The sequence below is a fragment of the Nelumbo nucifera genome, chromosome 1 (assembly GCF_055504915.1).
Source record: "Nelumbo nucifera cultivar China Antique chromosome 1, China Antique-T2T, whole genome shotgun sequence".
NCBI classification, from domain to species: Eukaryota; Viridiplantae; Streptophyta; class Magnoliopsida; order Proteales; family Nelumbonaceae; genus Nelumbo; species Nelumbo nucifera.
The window spans coordinates 197835214-197860961 of NC_142649.1; the positions used below are offsets into that span (position 1 = coordinate 197835214).

Genomic DNA, 25748 nt, shown 5'->3' on the forward strand with positions numbered 1-25748 from the left:
ATCCTTTTTTAAGTTAACGAACGGAATGTTAACGAAGGGGTATTTGTCTAACTGTCAAAATTCATGGGGCCTTTGTCACTGATTCTATAGTTTAAAAAATGGGTCTTTATAATTTACACAAAGAAATAAAAACAAGGTGTCACGATTAATGTATAAATCTCACGATTACTCCCAAAATATATACGGGGCGAAATGTCACAGTCCTAAAGCACAGGGGTTTCTATGTAATTTAGTTTTTTTCTTCAGATTTATTCACACTTTTTTGTTTTTTGGGTAGTGAGTTTTGTTCACACTTAGTACTTCACACCGGTCACCGGGCAACTTCAAAGCTCCAGAGCCCTCTCCAAATTCCAACATGGAAGTCTTGAAACCAGGCGCGAACCAGAGATAGTTCGTGAAATTATATTGATCTAGGAAAGATGATGGTTGATTTGGGAGCCTTTTCTGACGAGAAATTCGATGCGAAGAAATGGATCAATGTGGTCTGCCAATCTCGGCACCCTCAAGACCCAGTGGAGAAGCACTTGGCGGATCTGGAAATGAAGTTGCAGATGATATCCGAAGAGATTGCTGCGTCTCTGGAGGAGCAGAGCAGTGCCTCTCTCCTTCGAGTCCCTCGTGCTAGCCGTGATGTCATTCGCCTCCGCGACGACGCCATCTCTCTCCGGAATTCTGTCACCGGCATCTTACTCAAGCTCAAAAAGGTACCCAGATCCATCCTCCATTCTACTAAATTCTTTATCCGAGTAGAATTTTAGTTCGTTTAAAATAGCAGATCCAAGGTGGAAATTTGGTGGCATTTCTCTTTGGTTATTTAATGCAAACGACCTGAATTGAATTTGTTGGAGATTGGTCTGTATCAGTATTAAAGAGATATAATATGCTTGTCAAAATGCAGCCACTGATGGCGGGAATTCCAGGGTCTGTAGGCAAGTACATGTTAATGATCGGGGAGTAAATTATACAAGGATTCCAAACTTGATATGTCCAATTCGTGATGTATTTATTCACATGAACGTGGTATAATGCTGATTTGTGTTTTTAATATGAATGTCTTGCATCAGATAATAAATTCATAACGTGGTTATGAGAATCAGAAAATTGTAATTCAGAGATACATGATTATATTAATTGACAGCCCTAAATTGCCTATGGTATGGTGACCCCAAACTATTGTATAAAAAATAAGTAAACAAGCAAAAAGCATATGAAATGAGTGTTTACCAAATGTTATGCCTTGGTACCACATGCACTCTCTGGGGTCTGGCAAGTTCCCTGAGGACATAATAACCTGGTGATTGCCTTTGTTAGATGTGTTGTCACTTGTTCTTGTTTCTCGAGCTAGCAACCAGGTGGGCTTCTTCGCTAGAATTTTCTGCAAACAAGTTTCATGTGGCACAGATGTGCCATGTGGATGGCTGATAGAATGTTGAAGAGAACTTCTAAATCATATCGGTACTTTGGTACCTTTGGTGCTACTTTTTCGAAGGAGCAAAAAACTATAAATATTTATAGAATTTGTCCTTTCAACTGCAGGCAGAGGGTTCATCAGCTGAATCTGTAGCTGCCCTTGCTAAAGTTGACACGGTCAAGCAGAGGATGGAAGCTGCATATAAGACATTGCAGGTAATAATAGTCTTGAATGTTGATTACTCATATTTATGTGCTTTACCAGTTGAGTGGAGGAAGTTTGTGTTTGTGTTATGCTATTTCAGTATTCTAAAGCTATTTTCCATTGAAAAACAGGATGCTGCAGGATTGACACAATTGAGTGCAAGTGTTGAGGATGTTTTTGCCAGTGGTGATCTACCGCGGGCTGCAGAAACCTTAGCGAACATGAGACATTGTTTGTCTGCCGTTGGTGAGGTAATCTATTCTCTTCATTAGTTAATTTACTGCACTAAATTTACTTTCCTAAGCATGGTCTTCCGGAACTTAATGTGTTTTTTGTAAGATTTATTTTTTACTTTCACATGTTCAGGTTGCAGAGTTTTCCAATGTTAGAAAGCAGCTTGAAGTCTTAGAGGATAGGTTAGAGGCAATGGTTCAACCTCGTCTTTCTGATGCTTTATCCAACCGCAAGGTTTACTTTGATCTCATATCTTGTACACTTACTGGTTGCTTTCTTTTCAAAGAGTTTTCTAACTTCAGCTTGGCCTTGTAGTCTGCATGTCTAGATTTGCTAATTTATTCTCTATTTTCTATTATAGGTTGATGCTGTTCAAGATTTACGGAATATCCTGATTCGAATTGGAAGGTTCAAGTCTCTAGAGCTGCAGTACACAAAAGTCCACCTAAAGCCAATCAGGCAACTTTGGGAAGAATTTGAGTCCAGGCAGCGAACTGCTAAGCTTGCAAGTGAGAGGCATGATGGTGAACCACTATCAAATGTTACTGAGTCTCAATCAGCTTTGTCTGTACTTTCATTTTCCAGTTGGTTGCCAAGTTTCTATGACGAAGTGCTACTCTATCTTGAACAGGAATGGAAGTGGTATGGTTATATCCTCCCCTCTTCTCTCATTTGAATCTTCTGTCAATACTGTCAAGCAAGAATGCAGCAATTATATATGAAATAAGTATATATATTCTTTGGGAACACTTGTTACACAAACAATGTCTTTTATACCAGGGCTGTGTTTTTTGCTATTGTTAATGTGTAAATATTTGTCCAAGACAATAGACATAAATAATTTGATTTTCCCCTTTACTAGTCAAGTTGCAAATTGGCCACAAAGCTAAAGACAACCCTTTTTTTTGATACATTGCTTCCTTCAAGGCATTGAGGTGTACCCTCTTCTTGCTTAGCAAGATGCTGGTCAAGGTTGATTTCAAAGGGCTTTACTTTGAAGACACGAGGAGAGATCTACCTAGATTCTTCAATCCTCTCTCAATGCCTATCAGGATAACCACTATTCCACTCATCCTTGATGGTGACTAGAGACTTTGATGGCTGCTTTGGGCTTAATTTTGCAGCTGCAGGCATTTAATGGTTTTTCCCCCAATCCTCTCCCAGTGCCTATTAGGAGAACCACCCTTCCACTCATCCATGATGGTGACTAGAGACTTCGATGGCTGCTTCAGGCTTAATTTTGGAGCTGTAGGCATTTCTGGTTTTTTATATGGTTCTTCAGTGGCCTCTTAGGTGATGCTGAGGTTAGATCCCTCCATATTGGGATCAGAATGACATAATAGTTACATGTGCCTCAATGGTTACTATTAACTGGAGCCAAACACTAGGTAGACCCATGGCACCTTGTTCACTTCTTGAGTGAAATTATAGTACCTCTTGCTGCCTGCTCTGGTGGATTTCTAGGGAGCAAAATTCTAAGGTTGATGGATATCCAAGTCAAGGATTGAGAGAGCCTTTTTGTATATTGACAGGTTATTGCCTGATTAATTCTTGTTATGAGGGGAGGGCTAATTGTCTAGATTGTTTGTAATTGTGTATGTTATGGTTCAGATCTGTACTTTTTCAGTTGTAAATAACAGAGAAAAGAGTAGAGAAGAAAGAGAGAGAAGAGAAGAGAAAGGCTGGTTTGAACTAGAGAAGAATTCTATCTCTCTAGTTGGCTAGATGTTATTTATAGGTTTCTAATTAAAAGAAGAAAGACATTTATGCCCCTACTTAAATATGGGACACAACACTTAAAACCAAAACAGAACAGACGTTACACTTCAGTCTTAACATAAAACAAAATGATCACTACCCCTCTACAGCCGACTCTAATACTCCCCCTCAAGCTGGTGAGTATATGTCATATAGTCCAAGCTTGTTACATATGTAATCCACTCTTCCCTAACTCAAACCTTTGGTGAACAAGTTTGCCCATTGACTTCCTATGTTTACATATGCATTACTTATCACTCCACTGAGTACCTTCTCTCTCATAAAGTAACAATCAACTTCTATATGTTTTGTTTTTTCATGGAAAACTAGGTCGGAAGAAATGTGGATTGCAGCTTGGTTGTCACAATAGAGCTTCATATGAGTATAAATCGAATACCCCATCTTTTGTAAGAGGTTCTTCAACCATACTAATTCAAATGTAGTGTGTGCCATGGCTCTATTTTCAGCTTAAACACTGTTTCTTGCTCTTCCATGTTACCAAATTGCCCCCAAGAAAGGTACAATACCCTGTAGCGGACCTCTTGTCAGATATTGAACCAGCCCAATCAGCATTTGTGTATCCCTCTATCTCAAGACTTCCTCCACTCTTATATAACAAGCCATGACTTGGAAGTTGAAGATTCTGCATAAATTGACTCACCACACTAACTGCAAATGATATATCTAGCCGAGTGATGGTTAGGTAATTCAACTTACCCACCAACCTCCTGAAACTTCCAAGATCTTCAAACTCTTCACTTGCATCACTACTTAACTTGACATTTGGTTCCATGGGTGTTTCAGTTGGTTTGGCACCTAACAATCTTGTCTCCTCTAACAAATCAAGAACATACTTCCTTTGGCACAAATTAATACCATGCTTAGACCTTGCTATCTCTATCCCCAACAATATTTTAATTTATCAAGATCCTTTTTTTGGAAGTGATCATGCAGAAAGATCTTTAGCGTATCAATCCCCAATCTGTCATTGCTAGTAATAACAATGTCATCTACATATACCACCAACAACATCTCCCCAGCATCTGAATCGTAACTAACTACTGAATGGTCAACCTAGCACTGTCTCATGCCAAATTCTTTCACCGCTTTATTGAATCTACCAAACCATACACGAGGAGACTGTTTAAGTCAATAAATGGCCCCGCCTTGAGTTTGTACACCTTACCATCCTCCCCCTGAGAAACAAACCCTGGTGGTTGTTTCATATAGACCTCCTCAAGAAGGTCACCGTGTAAAAAGGCATTCTTGATGTCAAGCTGAAACAAAGGCCAATCATACATAGCAATTAGGGATACCAAAACACCGACTGGGCCAATCTTAGCAATAGGGGAGAAGGTCTCAGTCAACACCATACAATTGTGAGTAGCCTTTTGCAACCAACCAAACTTTCAACCGCTCTACACTACCATTTGGTAAATACTTGACAATGTATACTCACTTACAACCTACAACATGCTTGCCAGGAGGGAGAGTGGTGAGATCCCATGTATGATTCTGAGTCAGAGCTGAGAGTTCTTCTTTCATTACATGGCACCACCCTGGAGAGGCAAGAGCTTCCTAGACATCCTTAGGAACAAAAACAGAAGACAACATAGAAACAAATTGGCGATGGGATGCAAAAAGGTGAGATACAGAAACATAATTTGAAATGGGATGAAGGGTGCAATTGTGTTTACCTTTCCGCAAGGCAATAAGAAGATCAAGGTCAGAGACAGGGGGTGGGGCTGATGCTGGTGTGGGAATAACTACTAGATCTGTCAACGGTGAAGAGGTTGGAGGAGGAGCCAGTACATGTTAATGCTTATACACTTGCCGGGTGGGTGGTCGTTCAAGAGGAAGCTGCACTGGAGGCAAAGACTTGGCCACAACTAGAACAAGAGGAATGGGGTCCTCAACGGGAACTAGTAGTGGAGGTGGAGAAAGAGAAGAGACATCCGACTTAGAGAAAAATGGAATCGACTCGAAGAATGTAACATCTGGACACACAAAAGGACGTCGGGAACTAGGGTTATAACACATACCCTTTTCGAGTCCTAGAATAACCAAGAAAGATACACTTGGTGGATCATGCATCTAACTTGTCCATTCCAGGCCCAAGATTATGGACAAAACACACACCCAAAGACCTTGGGAGTAAGAGGAAAATGAGACATGGTAGGAAACAAAACAAAGAAGGGAGAATGACCTTCAAAGATAGACATGGGAATCCAATTAATAAGGAATCAAGATGTAAGAACATCACTCCAAAAACGTTTGGGTACATTCATATGGTGCAAAAGGGACCGAGTAGTCTCTAAAAGATGACGGTTCTTTCTCTCAACCACCCCATTTATTTTGTTGAGGGGTGTAGGTACATGAGGTTTGATGGATAATGCCATGTTATTCCAAATATTCCTAAAACAGTGTATAAAAGTCTTCTTGGCCATTATCAGAACAAAGAATCTTAATGTCTACGCTAAATTGATTGCAAATTTCATAAAAATTTTGGAAAATACAAAACAATGCACTCCTTTCTTTCATAAGGTAAAACCACGTCATCCTTTAATATTCATCAACAAAAATTACAAAGTACTTGTAACTAGTATATGACACTATTTTATTTGGACCCCGAATGCTCGAATGGACTAAAGAAAAAGGACTCAAAATACGACTATCAACCTTAGGACTAAAGGGAACACTATGATGTTTCCCAAACTGACATGACTCATAGTCCAAAGTAGAAAGGCGACTCAAGGACGAAACAAGTAACTTAAGTGCTTTAAGAGACAAATGGCAAAGTTTATAGTGGCATTGAAGAGGAGAAAGAGATGACTAAGGGCTGTTGACGAACCACCACCATCAAGATAATATAGTCCATCAACTTCATGCCCTCCACCAATTTTCATCCCCATCTTGAGATCCTGAAAAACACAATAAGGGTAAAATGTGATAGAGCAATTAAGAGACTTGATCAATTTACTAACAGACATAAGGGTAAATGGAAATTTGGGAACATACAAAACCAAGGACAGGGACAACGAATCTATGTCAACATTACCACTAGTCCACTACCACATATGGAAGATGTGGATGGTTGAGAAAGGGAGGAAAACACACATGGAGTCCCAGTCATATGATTGAAAGCTCTAGATTCGATAATCCAATGAGAGGGTTTGGATGCCAAACAAGCCATACCTGAATGTGAGAGGGTAGCCATATTCTTGAGAAGTAGCTTTGATGAACTTCTCATACTCATCACGTGGGACACTCATCATCTCTTTCTTGGAGACATTGGTAGATGTAGAAGGTCTCTAATCAGTTTGCTGAATTTCTTGTCTCGAACTACTACTACCACTAGCCACTACATGATTTGCCCAAGTTGAAGGTGGGTTATGTAAATCATAACAAAAGTTGATAGTGTGTCCTTCCATACCACAATGTGTACACCTCCTCGAACCATTACTACGTCCTCTGTCACGAGTTCCCCCTGAATTTTGGCCTCCAATACGCTCACCACCATGACCTGATTGAACTCCCCGAGCTCCTCCTCTACCTCCACGACCTCCCCCTTTTGTCACTACAAAGGTAGACCTATCAGAGATGGTAGAGTTCTCTGTAGGTCCAATAGAAATCCTCCAGAGATGGGAAAACACCTCTTCAAGAGAGAGAAGGGAAGACTCACCTAGTATCTGTGCTCTCACCGATTCATATTCAGACTTTAACCCTACTAAAAATCTGGTTACATCAAGTTGCTCTCTCTGTTGTTGCTGAATTTTGACATCAGAGGTAGGGGGATGATACACATTCAACTCATTCCGAAGGTTCCTCGTACTAGTATGATATTCCTCCTAACTTTGATTACCTTGTTGTAGATTAAAATACTCTTGATAAAACTAGTATGCTCAGGTACGATTATCTTGTCTAGAGTAAAGCTTCTTTGCATGGTCCCAAACCTCCTTGTTTGTATCTAAGAACATAAAGTTAACACTAATCTTGGGTTCCATGCTATTCCATAGCCATGTCATAATCTGTGCATCTTCTTGTTTACAATCACTGTACCCTTGAGGATCAATGGGGTTTTTTTTTTCACATGTTTCACTACTGTCTCCCATAGCTTCCATTGAAAAAAAAAACTTCCCACTCACTAGTATATCACACCACTTCACTTGCTGGCCACCACACTGTACCACTAATGGCTGATTATTACTGAAAACATATGCTGTCACAGTTTTCCGCAATAACAGTCACTGCTGTCCTACACTTTCAGCACCACATAACCACTTGAACACACACCACTAGGTGTGCAATTCATCAATACCAGTTTCACACTGCAACACCCATGCAACCATCTATCTGAACCACACAAATCCATCCTGCACCAATCTGTCCACTATACTACCTGAAAGAGCCCTCTTCAATCCATTGATTAGAGGGTTTTCTACCAACCACCTGAAACAACCACTGCACCACCAACTGGAGGCATAAAAACTCCATAGGAAAAAAGAATGATTCCTTTTCATCCCTTCTGCAAATCTCCAAGTGATTGATGAGATATCTGCAGAGAACTAGGGTAAGGGGCAATGCAAAAATTCTGGGCAGATCCGAACTTGTTACAGTTGCTCTATACCATGTTATGATGGTTCAGATCTGTACTTTTTTCAGTTGTAAATAACAGAGAAAAGAGTAGAGAAGAAAGAGAGAGGAGAAGAGAAGAAGAAATAGAAGAGAAAGACTGGTTCGAACTAGAGAAGAATTCTATCTCTCTAGTCAGCTAGATGTTATTTATAGGTTTCTAATTTAAAGAACAAAGACATTTATGCCCCTACTTAAGTATGGGACACAACACTTGCACCAAAACATAACAGACATTACACCCCCCTCTTAACATAAAAAACCCCTCTACAGCCGACTCTAACAGTGTATATCCTCTTGTTTGCTCTCCTTTTCCTTACATTTAAGGCAAATGATATTTTTCCTTTTTTTCTTTTCCTTTCTTCATTGTTTTGAGAAAAGAAGCCCTATGGCTGCATGGTGTTTTATGAGTACCTGTGCATCTTTATTGATTAAAGAAAAAAATAATATATGTACAAAGTGTTTACAAGTAGAAAGCCTTGTCATCTATTGACATGATTAAATATTTGTGCATTCAAGTTATGGAACTCAATATAACACGTTACACATTTTCTGCAGGTGTATGGTTGCTTTTCCTGATGACTATAAAGTTCTTGTTCCAAAGATACTGATTGAGACAATGGTGGCACTTAATGCAAGCTTTGTTTCTCGTATCAACCTTGCAACTGGAGATGTTGTTCCTGAAACAAGAACACTAGCTAAAGGTTAGTCATCCATTTGGATTTTTCCTCTTCCAAGTATGTTTTTAGATATGAAGGTTATTTTGCATTTTCTTATTAGATTGTATTTGGAATGGAGTGGGAGCAGAAATATGCAACAGAAAATGATTAATGACATTCTTATTAGATTGTATTTGTCCAAGTATGATCGTATCAACCTTGCATTTTGCATTTTCCAAACAGCAGATGTTTTAGCTGCATTTTTCACTGTTTTAGTGAATTTTAGAACCTAAAGGACATTCATTTTGACTATCCTTGTTTCCCCTTCTATCTCTTGAATCCAACCACAGCCTTAGATAATACTAGAGCACATTTTGTGATTTTATGTATTTGATGCCAGTGTTCTAAAATTGTGGAAGGCAAGGTTAATTTTGTCTTTATCTCTGATTTCCTTCATCTGGAAAATGTCAGGTGTACTGGATATCTTATCTGGAGATATGCCTAAAGGTACTAAGATACAGACTAAGCATCTTGAGGCACTGATAGAACTGCACAATATGACTGGTACTTTTGCGAGGAATATCCAACACTTGTTTTTGGAATCTGATCTCCAGGTTTTACTGGACACAGTGAAGGCCATCTATTCTCCTTATGAATTATATAAACAGAGGTGAGCGCATAAACTGAACAATGCTGTGGTTTGTAGATTTCTAACTTGTATAGTCAAAGCATGGTCTATGTGTCAACTAGGCAACCACTTGGGCATTTTGGAGGCCTATCACCATACAACCATCTAGGTGGTTAGTATTAGATGTAGACCTCTTAGTGGGGGAAATAAGAAATTGTTCTCCTTTTATATGTTGACATGACCATGGTTTTGGGTAATTACGAGTGTATAAAGAGCTAAAAATTAGGGCTCTTAATCCCTATTTGTTTATGCGCACTTCATGTCAAACCATGAAAGTTATTTTAAAAGCTTTTCATTTCTTTCTAAAATAAGGTATAAGTTGTCACTAGATCATTTATTTATGGTTTATAATGAGCATGCGATTACATAATGTTTATATATACATCATAAGATGTGTTTGTGTTTATTGATTTATTTTTATTGCCTAGGTGTTGGCTTGCTTTTCCAGGCCATTACACTTAGGCTCCACTAGACTGCCTTAACTATATTATTTGTGACAATATCATGGTTCAACTGCTTATGGACACTTCTGGTTAATGATTTTTAGTGAGTTTCATATGCTTTTGCTTTTCCTGCTCTATATAGAGGTCTAAGTTATGCCTGTTACTCTTTAGTTTGTCTTTCAGTGTACAGTCTTTTTTCTAAGATCATTCTCAAAATGTGTAGGCATGCAAGTTAAAAACACATTTTATTATTTTTAACCTGATATATTTTAATGTCACTCCTAAAGAAAGTAGGAAAGGATTTTTCAATTCATTTTAATGTCCAGAAATTGTGATATGGTACACCAGTAGTTGGATTAAGAGGTTTTCATACGTGCAGATTGGAATTTAGGCATCATTACATGCATATGCTCAAATGTTGGGGGAGGGGGCCAAATAACCACACTTTGGTGAAGAACTTTATCTCCCTCTACTATCTGAGAAATAATTATCTCCTTTTTTTGTGAAACTCCATCCATGGATACAGAGCTAGAGGACTAAATATGAATGATTTGAATCAGGATTTCCAAACCATTATTCATTCTTCTCCATGGCAGCTACAAATGGGTTGTATATATCCCTAGCATCAAACCATGACGTAAAGTTGAAATTTGATGGAAGTTGATCTAGAAAATTTGGAATAGCAGGTTTTTAGTGACATCTTCACATGGTGGGGTAAAAGCACTTTGAGCCAGTGGCTATTGTTGCCTCTAATGAAGAGGAAGAGTTTGCATGGCTGTTGGGTCTCCCTATTGCCAAATGGAACTTAGATCAGCAGTGGCATCCTTGACTCACACTTTTTGGTGTAAGGGAAAGGGTGTTTGGTTTTTTTCTATTTATTGAAATTTCAGTTACAATTACTAAATTTGTAGACTCCAATTTCAACTATGTAATTGACCAGAAATAACTTCCAACTGCTTTAGAACGAAGAACAAACCCATAGGTAATCCATAGGAACAATTTTTTTATCAGTAACTGAAAACTTTTATTAAATAAGAGAAATATAAGTACAAGAAAGGGGGAGATAAAATGTCTTAGCTCCCCACCAATAGATTACAATCCATAGGAAGAATAAATAAGGTCCAAATTCTAAAACAACTGTAAATACCAACTAATAATCCTACTAGAACTAAATAAATGAGAAACAAGTCTCTAAAATAAGCCCCTTGTATAGAAACTTTCAATTCTTGTCAAAGACTTGCACTCTATTAGTAAAATGTCCATTAAGTTCCCCAAAGCACTTTGGATTCAAAGGTCTTGGTTTCATTGGATAGATAACTGAAAAACCTACTTGTACCTGATCATACAAGATCAAGTCCAGAACATAGGTTTTGACCCCTTAAACTTGGATTGCAAGAAAGGTGACATGATTGGAAGCAATCTCAACTTTTCAAAATTCTAAAAACTTTCTAATATAACTTTTTTAAACTGATATAACTCTTTAAGATGATTAACTCTATTCCTACAAGATCAAAATCTAGAGAATAGTTCTCTAAAGTTCAAATTGGCCAAAATTAGAATTACCCAAAACTATGAAACTGCTAATGCAGCAATATGGAGAAATTTGATTTCTTTTTCTATGGTTTCTTTCTCTTTTTCTTTGTCTACTACATCGTGCACCGTCAGAGTTTTTTTCTGGAAGAGTATCTTGTGATCACCCTACATAGATGTTAGTTATCCCACGTCTTTGTTGTTTCAAAGGCAAAGGCTATAAAGATTCCTAACATGAATAAGCAATACTAGATAGAGAACTGAAAAAAAAGAACAAGTTTGCCTTCCTTTTCCAAGGGATTTCGATTATTATGTTCCATTTTAAAAGGGTCCATCACTTGGTGCATTGTGAAATCTGCTGACAAGTGTTGAAAAAACAGGTTTAAGTCTGAGGGCAGCCACTTCGTGTAAAATGTGTCAAAACTTGGGTCTATATCCACCCCTCCCAAGACTCCAGACAAGGACTAACATTGGGTAATGGCCCTTGGCCTTACGCAGTCCAGTTTTAAAAGATGGATATCTGTATGTGTTAAGATGTGCCGAATAGGGGTAGTTTAGTCTTCTTCTGTTTATTAAGTAACTTGCTTATGTGGCAGTGTTATTAGAGTTACTCTGCCCCACACTTAAGTAAGGGCATTTCTGTCTTTGTAAACATCATTAGAATCTAATATAGATTAAGGGGGTCGACTGGATGGGTTAACCATCAGATTTTCGACTGACCCTTCTTCTTCTTCTCTTCTTCTTCTTCTTCTTCTTCTTCTTCTTCTTCTTCTTCTTCTTCTTCTTCCTGTTCGGACTACTGTAGCAGCAGTCGAAACATGGTATCAGAGCCATGCTCCTGACCTACGTCAGTTGGTAAAGCACCTCAGCATTGTTCGTGACTCTTCACCTTCGTTTCTGGTCAGTCGATGGAGAGAACTGGTTCGCCCTAGGTCCGGAACATTACAGCTTGTCTCTCTGCTGCGCATAACCTTCTTCAACAAGGAAAGTGACTTCAGCAGTGAATGGTTGATTGATATTCTCAAAGGAAGGTCGGTTCTATCTTCTTCTAGTGTTACTTATATTTCTGGGTAGAAACCCTACAAGAAGCTGTTAGTATTGAGTAGAACCTAGAGAACTAGGTTCATTGTTGCCCTAGGAAGGGCTGTGTGTGCAGTAGCCGAATGGTGTAGGGCTGCTGTAAGTTGTTGAATGGTGTTAGGGCTGCTGTAAGTGGCCGAGTGGTGTAAGGTAGAATGCAGTGACCTTGCCGAACTCCTTGTGGTTGTGTAGTGCCCTCTTAAGTGTGTTAAACAAGTCTGAACTGGGTGCAGCAGATTTGGCTGTGTTGTGGTGCTTGAGTGGTTGTAAGAGGGCCTCTACTTGTGATTAGTGAATGGTAAACTGATGCTTATGTGGGACGTAAGTGTGTGAAGTCAGCAGTAGTGTGAATAAGAACAAGTGTGTGCTTCCACTGTGGTGTTTTGAAGCTGCAATAGGTGCTGAAATATCAAACTGTGAACAACATCAATCAGCTTGTAGCTGAGAAGTAAAGTTAGAGACAACTGTGAAAGAGTACAATGGCAGCAATAGGAGATGGCTACAATGATCAGAAACCTAGTGTAGTAATTTCCTCCGACTACCTAGGGGTACAAATGACCTCAATTAAGCTAAATGGGGAGAACTATGTTCCATGGGCTAAATCAGTGGAAGTTTTTCTCAAGGCAAAGAAGAAAGTAAAGCATGTAAGAGATGAGAAGCCACCGGTTGACTCTCCAGGGTTTGATGATTGGGAACAAGAAGATGCTCAAATCATGACTTGGCTGTGGAATAGTATGGAACCCAAAATCAGTGCCAACTTCATGTTCCTTGATACAACTAAGGATATATGGGAGCATACTAAGAAGCTATATTCTGGACAAGATAACACAACAAGAGTATATCAGCTGTATCAGGAGTACTTTGATTTACAACAAGGAACCAAAACACTAGAAGAGTACTATGCCTGCATGAAGAATATAAGGAATGAACTCAATGTTTATCATCCCCTTACTCCAGATATTCAAGTTCAGCAACAACAAAGGGAGCAGCTAGATGTTACAAGATTTTTAGTGGGGCTGAAGTCGGAATATAAACCAGTTAGAGCTCAATATTGGGGGGCTCTACTCTTCCTACACTTGAGGAAGTATTCTCAAGACTTCGTAGAATTTCTTTGGGCCAGACAGAGAACCCCACACAGTATGATAGATCAACACTTGTGACAACTAGAGGTGGTGGACATAGTACAAGAGGGGGAGGTCATTCCATAGGGGGCCGTGGCAGAGGAAAAAATAACTCTACAAGGAAGTGTACTCACTGTGGTAGGGATGGACACACAGTGAATTTCTGTTATGACCTACATGGCCCTCCCTCTAAATGGGCTAATCATGCTGTAGCAGGCGAGGTTGCTATTAGTGACAGTAAACTAGCAGATTGAACACCTCCCACATCTACATCTACTTCTGGGAGGGAGATGGTGAGTGTTCCGCGTGATGAGTATGAACGGTTCCTTCAAACTACTTCATAGCATACCACTGCCACATATGCCCAATCAGGTATTGCTTGCATGCCATCTAAAACTCCTTCCTGGATTATTGACTCTAGAGCCTCAGATCATATGACCGAGACTCCAGGTGTGTTCTTTTCTCTTTTTGAAACCTCCACATCACAAACTGTTACACTTGCCAATGGGTCCTCATCTCCCATCTGTGGTGTTAGTAATGTTGATTTGGCTTCTGTCTCCTTATCATCTGTTTTATATGTACCTAAGTTTCCATTCAATCTTATGTCTGTTAGTAAAATAACCAAAGCTCTTAACTGTTCTGTTACCTTCTTTCCTTCCACTTGTGTTTTTCAGGATCTCAAGACGGGGAAGAAGATTGGTGGGGGGCATGAAGCTGGTGGATTGTATTACCTTGACAGCGGTGGATCTTCAATTGCACTTCAGACTTTCCTTACTCCTCTACAATGGCATTGCCGTCTAGGACATCCATCTCTCAAGGTTCTCAAGATGTTGGTTCCATCATTGAGTCAGTTGTCAGTTTTACAATGTGAGTCATGTCAGTTTGGTAAACACCGTTGTGTGTCCTTCAGTCCAAGAGTTGAGAGTCGTATGTTGAGTCCTTTTTCTTTGGTTCATTCAGATGTTTGGGGTCCAATCAAAATAGAGTCTTATAATGGGTACAAGTATTTTGTCTCCTTTATTGATGATTGTTCAAGAATGACATGGATTTACTTAATGAAAGAAAGAAGTGAATTATTTTCCATTTTTCAAAAATTCCATGCTGAAATACGCACACAATTCAGTGTTCCAATCAAAGTTCTCCGTTCAGATAATGGTTGTGAATACTTTCTTACTGCATTTCAACAGTATTTAGAACAGCATGGCATTATTCATCAGACCTCATGTGCTTTCACCCCTCAACAAAATGGGGTGGCTGAACGGAAGAATCGTCATCTTCTTGAAATTGCTCGGTCTATGCTTCACCACATGAATGTTCCTAAACGGTTTTGGAGTGATGCTGTACTCACTGCATGTTTTCTCATTAATCGGATGCCCTCTTTTATTCTCCATGGTCGGTCCCCCTTCTCCATCTTGTTTCCCACTTTATCTCCGTTTCCATTAACTCCTCGTGTCTTTGGTTGTGTGTGCTTTGTTCATAATCTGAGTCCTAGAATAGACAAGCTAGATGCACGCTCAATTAAATGTGTCTTCCTTAGCTACTCTCAGACTCAAAAAGGGTACAAGTGTTATAATCCCATTGCCCGAAAGTGCTATGTCTGCCCTGATGTCACATTTTTTGAGTCTGTCCCCTTCTTCTCTAGTCATGAAGCACCCTTGTCCTCACCCTTACCTCCTCTTCTTCTTCCTGTCAGTGATTCCGTTCCAGAGGCTGTTGTTGGAGTAGACTCATCTCCTCATCCAGTGCAGGTCACCACTGAACGACCACCGATCCGACAAGTGTATACACGTCGAACGACACCGGCCCCTCCTCCTGCTTCTACCTCATCTGCGGATCCTCTCATGGCTCCTATTGCTGAACCTTCAGATCTTGACCTACCCATTGCCTTACGGAAAGGTAAACGTAGTTCTACACTCCATTCCATTTCCAATTTTGTTTCATTATCTCGTCTTTCTACCTCACATCGCCAGTTTGTTTCACTTTTGTCTTCTTTTTCCATACCTAACAATGTTCAAGAAGCTCTTAGTTCACCTGGATGGCGGCAGGCAATGGAGGAGGAACTTTCTGCTCTTCAACATACTCAAACGTGGGAACTTACTACTCTCCCACCTGGTAAGCATGCTGTGGGCTGTAAATGGGTGTGTACTGTGAAATACTTGCTAGATGGTAGTGTGGAGCATTTGAAGGCCAGACTTGTTGCTAAAGGTTACTCACAGTTGTATGGAGTGGACTACATGGAGACATTCTCTCCGGTGGCTAAAATCAGTTCCGTCTGTGTCCTAATTTCCTTGGCAGTTATGTATGATTGGCCTCTCCTTCAACTTGACATAAAGAATGCCTTCCTCCATAGTGATCTAGTGGAGGAGGTATATATGGAGCAACCACCTGGGTTTGTTGCTCAGGGGGAGGGTGGTAAGGTGTGCAAGCTGAAGAAAGCAATTTATGGGTTGAAGCAATCTCCACGTGCTTGGTTTGGGAAGTTCAGTGAAGTGGTGAAGAGTTTTGGAATGAAGCAATGCCAGGTTGATCACTCAGTGTTCAGCTATGACTCAGAAGCTGGGAAGATTTTATTAGTGGTCTATGTGGATGATATTGTCATCCCTGGTAGTGATAAATTGGGGATTGGCAAACTAAAGGTATTTCTGCAAAATCATTTTCAAACAAAGGACGTTGGAACATTAAAGTATTTCTTGGGAATAGAGGTTGCCAGGTCAAAGCAAGGTGTGAATCAGTGCCAAAGGAAATATGTCCTTGATCTATTGGAAGAAACAGGACTGTCAGGTGCAAAACTGGCTGAGACCCCTATGGAACCAAATGTTAAGTTGAGCAGTGATACAGGAGAAGTATTTGAAGATCCTGGAAGGTATAGACGACTAGTGGGAAAGCTGAACTATCTGACTATCACGAGACCCGACATCTCCTTTGCAGTTAGTGCGGTGAGCCAATTCATGCAGAACCCTCGTATACCTCACTGGGATGCAGTCCTTAGAATTGTGAGGTATCTGAAAGGAGCTCCAGGTCGTGGGCTATTGTATAAACCAGGAGGAAAACTTGAAGTAGTTGGGTATACAGATGCAGACTGGGCAGGCTCAGTGAGTGACAGAAGATCTACTACAGGCTATTGCACATTTCTGGGAGGAAATCTTGTGACATGGAAGAGTAAAAAGCAGACGGTTGTAGCCAGAAGCAGTGCTGAAGCCGAATATAGGGCCATGGCTCACACTACCTGTGAATTAGTGTGGCTGAGGAATCTCCTACAAGAAATTGGGTTTCACATGGATAAACCTATGAAATTGTACTGTGACAACCAAGCTGCATTCCATATCTCATCCAATCCTGTATTTCATGAGAGAACAAAGCACATAGAGGTTGATTGCCACTTTGTGAGAGAGAAGGTTCTTGCCGGAGAGATAAATACAGAACATGTGGGCTCCAATGACTAGTGGGCAGATTTGTTTACAAAAGCTCTAAGCTTAGGGAAAGTGAACTATCTATGTAACAAGCTGGGATTATATGACATATATTCTCCAGCTTGAGGGGGAGTGTTAAGATGTGCCGAATAGGAGTAGTTTAGTCTTCTTCTGTTTATTAAGTAACTTGCTTATGTGGCAGTGTTATTAGAGTTACTCTGCCCCACACTTAAGTAAGGGCATTTCTGTCTTTGTAAACATCATTAGAATCTAATATAGATTAAGGGGGTCGACTGGATGGGTTAACCATCAGATTTTCGACTGACCCTTCTTCTCTTCTTCTTCTTCTTCTTCTTCTTCTTCCTGTTCGGACTACTGTAGCAGCAGTCGAAACAGTATGAATATGAAAGCTTTTTTTCTAGTAAAATGTAAACAACAAGGAAAAATTTATTTTGGTCTGCAAAAAACAAGTGAAGTTTTCATTTACATATGGATAGGGCAACACATATTTCTCTTTTGCTAAGTCTTGAGGAAAATCTGAATGCAATATTCTTCTGTTTTAAACTTCTCTTTTTTTCTTTGATTTCCCCCCAAAAAGACATGATAAAATCATTTCTTTGGGAAGTGACATTAAACTTCACGTTCTATCTGCACGGTGTTCATAATAACAACTAAGGTACCTGCTTCCCTATAAATGCTTTCTGGTACTGTGAGGAAAATTTATTTTGTCTTTTCCTTTTATGTTTATTTTATGTAGTGATTTTTTATTTTTTGCTAATTCAGCTTCTTGTTCTTCAATTTGAGTTTATAATCTCACGACATATTTTGATATTTTCCATTAGATGACTGACTACATGAACTTATCTCCTAGATATGGACAGATGGAACGTGCTATCCTCTCTGCTGCAGTAATAGGTATAGATCTTAGAGGAGCAGTTGCTCGTGGTGTGGGTGCCCAGGGTATTGAGCTCAGTGAAACAGTTCGGAGAATGGAGGAATCCATTCCGGTTGCCATTGTATTTCTTGAAGCAGCAGTAGAGAGATGCATCAACTTTACTGGAGGTTCTGAAGTGGATGAGCTTATTCTTGCACTTGATGATATTATTTTGCAGTATATTTCTACTCTGCAAGATACACTAAAATCCTTAAGAGCTGTGTGCGGAGTGGATATCCTTGGTGAAGGTGCTGGTGCAAAGAAGGATAGCTTGGATAAAAAAGAATCAATTCACAATGCACGCAAAATTGATACAGTCTCAGATGAGGAAGAGTGGGCTATTGTCCAAGGGGCATTACAAATACTTACAGTTGCAGATTGCCTAACTAGCAGATCCTCAGTTTTTGAAGCTTCGCTGAGAGCTACTCTTGCCAGGATCAGCACAAGTTTGTCACGTTCTAGATTTGGTTCAATAGTAGACCAAAACCAATCTTCTGCAAATAATGATGGTCCAAATGGGGAATTATCCTTGGCTGGAAGGGCTGTTTTGGATGTAGCAGCTGTGCGCCTCATTGAAGCTCCTGAAAAATCTAGGAAACTCTTTAACCTTTTAGATCAGGTATGCTGGACCCTTTTATTGGATTTCTTGTGCTATGAGCAATGTTTTGAAAGGGATGTGAGACTTGGGCCTTGAGCCTCACCTGAAAATGAGGCTCACCTGAAAATGTCTCGAGGCTTATGCCTAAAATATAAGGAACATATCCACACATTCAGATGCCTCATGTGGAGAGCATGTGCTTCAAAAAATTAAATCATCAGAAGACTCGTTCAAAGACCAATACTATGCTTTCTGAATTTTAAGTGTGTGATTTATTTAAACATTTAGGAAAATTTGACATCCATTTGAAGTTTTTATTATGTAAAGGTATAATCCTTTTTAGCATTGTTCCATGCCTTCTTTTGTTTTACTTCATGCTTTTTGTTGAGGATTAAGATCCTAACAGCTCACCTCATTCCTCCACCTTTTAAAACATTGGTTTTGATTATAAGTCCTTTCTCACTTATGCCATTATGGTGATTATAACTTTCTGCAATGTTCTTTGAGTTCTGTAGTTAAAGGTCCCACAAGCATGCGTGTGTGGACTGGATGATGTGTCTTCACATGGGACAGACAATATGTAATGGCTTTTCTATTTTAAGTATTCAGGGGTTCCTCTGTTTTCTTGGTAATTTGCATATAGCATTTTCTGTTTTGATTTGAATATTACATGCTCATTCAGTTATATAGATTATTATAATTTGTGTCAGGTTAAGCAGATTTTTTCAACAGAAAGGTCAAAGGGTCATGGTTTAACGAACTTATATAGGATTCTGAACTTAGGATTGCGAAAAGCCAACTATTCAGCTTAATCTAACTGAAGCATATATAAAACAGAAATATGATGATCTAATTTTACCTTCTACTTCTTAATTTTATGTCTCTCTACTTGTGCCAGTGAGGCATCTTTCTTATTTTCCTGTACAATTATTATCCAAGTCCTATTTTTCTGTCATGATAACCTTTTTTTGACATTCTGTTTTTACCTTTTCCTCCATTTATTTTCATTACTTGAACACTATTTTTATGCCATCATGCAGTCAAAGGATCCTCGGTTTCATGCACTTCCACTTGCATCTCAGAGAGTAGCAGCCTTTGCAGAGATTGTTAATGAACTTGTCTATGATGTCCTCATATCCAAGGTACGGCAACGTTTGAGTGATGTGTCTCGGTTGCCAATCTGGTCTTCAGTGGAGGAGCCTAGTGCTTTCCCTCTCCCCAGCTTCAGTGCCTATCCTCAGACCTATGTGACTAGCGTTGGTGAATATCTTCTTACCCTACCTCAACAACTAGAGCCACTTGCAGAGGGCATCTCTAGCAGTGATGCAAATGCTGATGAAGCACAGTTCTTTGCAACTGAATGGATGTTCAAGGTACTTGACCTTCAATACCATTTTAACTTATGAAGAAGACCTTCATAAGAATTTCAATGCTTGTTTTTTTGTTAAAGGTTACTACCACTCACCAATTTATGATTGATATTGTTTAAAAGGTTGCCGAAGGTGCTGTAGCAATTTACACAGAACAGTTGCGAGGAATTCAGTATATAACTGATCGAGGAGCACAGCAGCTTTCTGCTGATATCGAGTATTTGAGTAATGTGCTGTCAGCTTTGTCCATGCCAGTTCCTCAAGTCCTGTCTACGTTCCACACCTTCCTCTCAACTTCAAGAGACAAGATCCAGGATCTCCTGAAATCAGATGCTGTTAGTCAGCTTGATCTTCCAACTGCCCACCTTGTGTGTAAGATGCGGCGTGTGACCCTAGACCAATGATTCTTTTCTTCTCTTTAACAGTAAAACAAAGTTTTGCCCAAGGCCACTTGGATATGATTAATTTTCTTCTTTTGCTGAACATAGGACAGTTCATGATATTCTCATCTAGTATCTGCTGTCAGTTTGTGTAATGTATTCTTGCTTTACTTGTAGAATCAATGTTGTGAAGTGCTCAACACCCCTTCACTTTGAAGTAAATAGTAAAAATACAACTTTAATGCCGCTTTTCACCAACAGAATACAGTCGCCATCACTCCAGTGACGCCAGTGTCAAATTTTCAGTGAAGATCAAATCCAATAGTATGCCATCATTATATAGGCCAACAAAAACTGGCTAAAATCTAGCTTGATGACAAATTATTTTGTGACAAGAATATATTTTTCTATTCTGTGCATAGTTTTAGGTATATATGGTTAGATACTTAGATACACATTGGTTTCCACCCGAATCCGGTTGTATCAACACTATTAGTTAATGCTCGTCGATGTTCATCATATATCAACTAGAAATTTGAAAAAAAGAAAACAATGAAACAAATTAATTGATAAAATAAAAGCCGATTTTAAATGATGATTTGAGTGTGAATTCTGATTTATTCCAGTGTCAATTTTCATCCTATTTTATCATAGATGAGGTAACGTAAGAACTGAAACAAAATAAGATAAAATCAAGTTTTAACTTTATGACCTACACCAAAGCCAAAGCAAGTATCTATAGAATAGTATAGAAGGTTCAGTTGCACTATACCTCAACCATACCTGGTCGGCCGACCCAACTCTCTAGTCAATACGTGACCTTAGTAATCGTAAAAACTCAAGGAACCTGATTTTCAAAATCGGGTGGAGGTAGTCCACTAAATACATGATGAACATTTCAATTTAAATGATTTTATGGTCACGTTAAAAACTCATGGTTTTTAAAATCGACCCGGTGACTAAACCGGTCAGGAGTCCGGTTACTGGGTCGAACGGTCTGACCATTCAAATCAAATGCTTGGCCCATTCTGACAAAAATAAAAATAAAAAATAAAAAATTTTCAAAAAATAAAAACGGCCAAAACCGTTTAAACGATTAACCGCCTGGTTTTTATTGTTCAGTCCCCCTCAGAAATCTTTATACGTTCATACAAAATTACATAAACATTCAATAATATTTAAAGATATCAATAAAGTTAGGTATGCAACTTGGGTCGGCTCTTGTTGGGAATTTATTAACTTTTCAATGAACCTTAAACCTAATCCGAGCCTGATAGATTGGGTTGCCTAAGGCCTCTACCCTAACCCAACACAAAATTGGGTTAGTTCATATGAATTTGGTCCACACCAAGATGTACGGTTGGTATGTATTAGGATTATTGATACGTATGATGATGCAAGGCAGATTGAGAGGACTTTTGGGCTAAATTCTCTATTGATTTCAAGAGAATGAAAACAAGAAGCTTTATGTAGCTCAGATGATAGAGCGCTCTCTTAGCATGCGAGAGGTACAGGATTGATTCTCCGCATCTCCATTTACTACAATTTTCTTTTTTCGTAAATTATCCCCACATCATATAGGGAAAATTTATGATGCGAAAAAGATATGGTATGGGCCAGCGTTATTAGGAATGGTTAAGAAACATTTAGCCAAGCCCCTTTGAAGCAACAGCCTCAATAGTTGACATAGTCTAAAGCATAGTAAGAAGAGGAATAAAATAAACGAAGGATTTTATTTCAAAAAAAATAAAAAAATAAAAAAGGTTAGCCATCCGTAGGTTTTGGTAGTGGCTTCTCCATCTTCATGGCATGTGTCTGTTGGCTAGATATGGAGCTATGCAGGCACCATAAATAAAATACATGGCGCCTTCCGAGTAGTTATTGTATCATGTATCGTGGTGAAGTCGGAAAAGGACTTCATCTGAGCAAGGCGATGACATCCTAATGCCATAGATTTAGTTCAAACTTCAGAGCTCCCAGAAAAGATTTATGGATGAAAATCATAACCCATGCAGTAACTGTGAGCACTTTCTCAAGTTAGATAGCCACCTGCTCTGGCTCTGTTGCTCATGGTAGTCCCAAATTGAGATATGAGGATCGTTGCGACATGACTCGTACTCTCAAGTCCAGACGTTCTCGGGTCGCAAGTCGCAACGCAAAACCTCTAATGCATCTAGGAAATTAGTTGGAATGTGAGAATGCTAACCAATAACTATAGTGCCATGTGGCTACGGGTGGGTAAGCTTGCTTTTCTTCATTGTCCAGCAGCATTTTATGGGTTATTTGATTTTTGGGGTTCCGCATTTGTCCAAGGAGACTGATGGTGATGGCCTAATCGCAGCCTTAATAACAGGAACTCTTATCATGAGACATATGGCGCAGATTCAGGGAACCATTTGGCTTCAACAAACTAGTAGCTTTAACATCACATATTCACATTCCAGGATCGTTCATTCACCAAGTGTGTTTCCTTCTGGGTATTTGACGTGTAGGACCATGGGATCAACATGATATTTGAGGCCAATGGTATGTCATCTGAATGAGTACTAGTGGTCTATCAACTGTATGGTCCAGATTTGATGTCACTGTTTTAAGAACATTGTAGACTAACGCCACCTATTTGTTTGATGCAATGCCACCATATATTTTTCTTCCATCCAAGAGTAAAGACAAAAAAACAGGATTATTGGATGATTTGAATTGCATGGTGGTCATTTATCCAGAAGAATTCTGTACAAACATTAGTTGCAAACAACGTTTATCTTTCTATTACAGAAAAACAAAACCCATTTGCAGCAAACCGAGCAAAGAAAATCCAACCAAAAGTTTTATAGCTTGGCGTGTTATCCAAAACCAGTTTTTGTGGTACTCCTTAGATTTAATGGACAACCCTTCTCCCTTCATATCAAAATCAATAAGCTCTCCACCGTCACCAGCATCAACTACCAAGCTTTGCTTTGCTTGAACCATGAATGACACAGTGGACAAGCTGGTTATCTTCCTAGCCAAAAGGGATGGCATAGACAAACTGGTCAAGACCTTCCAGTATGTCTCCAAGCTTGTTCATTGGCACGTCGAAACCACCCATCCTGATATTGCTCAAAGAGCCAAGCAATGGGAGGTGGCTTCTGGTCTCAGTCGTAAAGCTTTTCGATCAGGTAGGTTCCTCACTGGTTTCAATGCCCTCCGCCGAAACCCAGGCTCAACTTTGACTTTCCGCTTCCTTGCTGTTCTTGCTAATGCTGGAGAAATGGTCTATTTCTTCTTTGACCATTTTCTGTGGTTGTCAAGGATTGGAGTAATAGATGCTGGGCTAGCTAGAAGGATGAGCTTCATCTCTGCCTTTGGTGAAGCCTTCGGCTACGTTTTCTTTATCATATCAGACTTCATTATCATGAAAGAGGGACTAGAAGCACAGAGAAGGATCTCTCTGCAACTTAAAGCGGGCGACACTTCGAAAGAAAAATCCATGGAGATGGAGCAAAAAGTGAGGCAAATCAGAGCTGATAGGGTGATGAGATTGATGGCGGTGGCTGCCAATGTTGCCGACCTAATTATAGCGTTGGCTGACATCGAGCCCAACCCTTTCTGCAACCATGCAGTCATACTCGGAATTAGTGGATTGGTCTCTGCATGGGCTGGTTGGTATAGAAATTGGCCCTCATAAGCATTAGGTTTATAGAAAGTGGGTAGAGGTTGATGAAGTGAATATAGTAATATCATCTCTTGGATGTCATTGTGAAAAACAGTATCCTAGTGATGCCATGATTGTTCGTGGCTGCAAGCCTGCAACTTGTAAGCAACTATCTGTAATCGGAAAACTCGCGAGTGTTGATAGGAAAATTGATGGGTATTACATACTCCTTTTAGTTCAATTTATTTTACATAATTGCATTATGGTTCTAATTGGATTCCATAATAGGCAGATTTAATTATATTAATGCACATTTTCAGACATCTTTGTTCCATTTTCTCCTCCCCAAGAGAAAGCACAAAAAGCCAGTAATAGCAACCACTCTCCCTTTTATTTTAAGGACTGCATCATCAAAAGCGCATATGTAAGGTACTGTTCATATCATAGAAGAAGAAAAGCTTGAACAGAAGGGTAAGCATTAGTAGAACTGAGATTCAGCAAGGGGGTTACTAATGAAACAAATACCGCTAACGTGCACCTAAAAGGAACACTCTGAAAGCACATTCTGAATTCTTGGTGACGAAAACAGCCCCAGGTTCTTCGTGATGGGATCTCCTGAAAGCAAAAGTTCTACACACTCTGGAAACACAGGCATCCAGCCTCACATTGGGAATTTAACATACATGTAGGGAGATATTCCCAATGTTCGGCTGGATGCTGTGTTTGCAGAGTTTTCGCTTTCAGGATTGGTGTAATCTTCAGATTTCACTTGATCTTCTATAAATTTTTTTCTTTTTTTATCTCTACAGACCTTTTCTGAATGAAATTATTGATAAACGACCAAATATTAGATGACAAGGTTTTTAGACGCACCACTAAACTAATAGCTTCAGAGAGTCATTGATCTGACCAAATTCATCAGTTCTTCTACTTGTTTTGCAAGTTCTTCCTGTTTCTCTGTAAGTCCAACCAAGACCTGTGGAAGTAGACAGGGGGTTTTATTAAAAAAGGGAACAGCAATAAATAAAGAATGATCACCCACAGGCCTAGACCATAAAGATTTTTGTCATCACCATTTTGACGTCCTTCACTGCAACATCAATTGCCAGAATTTTCTGGAAAATATTGTCCAAGTATCCTCTCTCAGTGTGTTGCTCTGAACCTTCTTTCTGTGTGTCCGTCTTGTGGGTAGCACTGATTTCAACATCACCCTGCATTATATTTGTTTTAGCCTTTAATTGAATCCTAACCAGGGCATGAGAGAATAGCTCCTAATATCCAAAGCATTCCTCCAAAGGAAGCATATGAACATATAGTGATGATAGTTAATCCAGATTCCAGACAAAATACTTACCAGTTTGATCTAAATTATCTGTTTATTTATTTCATTTTCATTCTTGTGCCCAAATTATGATAAAAAGGTAACCTGAAATCCTTGGAAGTGTTAAGAATTCTTACTGTAGCAGGCAGTGGAGTTTCTTCCAGAGCCATACTTGTATTTGTTTTATTTTCATTCTTTAGTTCTGTATCACAAACTGCCTGAAAGAAATGAAGCTGACATTCAATTAGATATATAAAGATTATTTAGTAGGTATGAAATTGTGTCATCAGAAAAATTGTTTGGAAAACAGTCAACTCTTTGTGCTGCTTTGGGGAGAGGGG

General features: G+C 39.3%; 3 protein-coding genes across 13 annotated transcripts in view; 2 read left to right on the forward strand and 1 right to left on the reverse strand.

The window, feature by feature from the left end:
• The first annotated feature begins 275 nt into the window (after positions 1-275).
• Positions 276-20715, forward strand: EYE (conserved oligomeric Golgi complex component-related / COG complex component-like protein). The gene is made up of 10 exons (XM_010265962.3): positions 276-704; positions 1537-1626; positions 1747-1866; positions 1982-2083; positions 2211-2491; positions 8798-8943; positions 9370-9568; positions 18042-18723; positions 19743-20075; positions 20195-20715. The coding sequence occupies exons 1-10, from the start codon at positions 420-422 to the stop codon at positions 20474-20476; spliced, it is 2520 nt and encodes an 839-aa protein (XP_010264264.1). The 5' UTR covers positions 276-419; the 3' UTR covers positions 20477-20715.
• A 2428-nt stretch (positions 20716-23143) lies between these two features.
• Positions 23144-24327, forward strand: PEX11B (peroxin 11B). Its single transcript, XM_010265963.3, has one exon. The coding sequence runs from the start codon at positions 23421-23423 to the stop codon at positions 24117-24119; it is 699 nt and encodes a 232-aa protein (XP_010264265.1). The 5' UTR covers positions 23144-23420; the 3' UTR covers positions 24120-24327.
• Positions 24284-25748, reverse strand: part of LOC104602333 (Sec14p-like phosphatidylinositol transfer family protein) — a 53397-nt gene continuing 51932 nt past the window's right edge. For 7 of the 11 annotated variants that reach the window (XM_088895791.1, XM_088895789.1, XM_088895790.1 and 4 more), the window contains 3 exons: positions 25545-25625; positions 25160-25297; positions 24457-25062 (listed from right to left, as the gene is read on the reverse strand). In XM_088895791.1, the coding sequence (XP_088751917.1) occupies positions 24976-25062; positions 25160-25297; positions 25545-25625 (306 nt within the window). In that variant the 3' untranslated portion in view covers positions 24457-24975. Of the gene's footprint in view, positions 25063-25159; positions 25298-25544; positions 25626-25748 lie in introns of all 11 variants that reach the window. The other 4 variants (XM_019198606.2, XM_088895793.1, XM_088895795.1 and 1 more) reach the window with 2 other exon arrangements.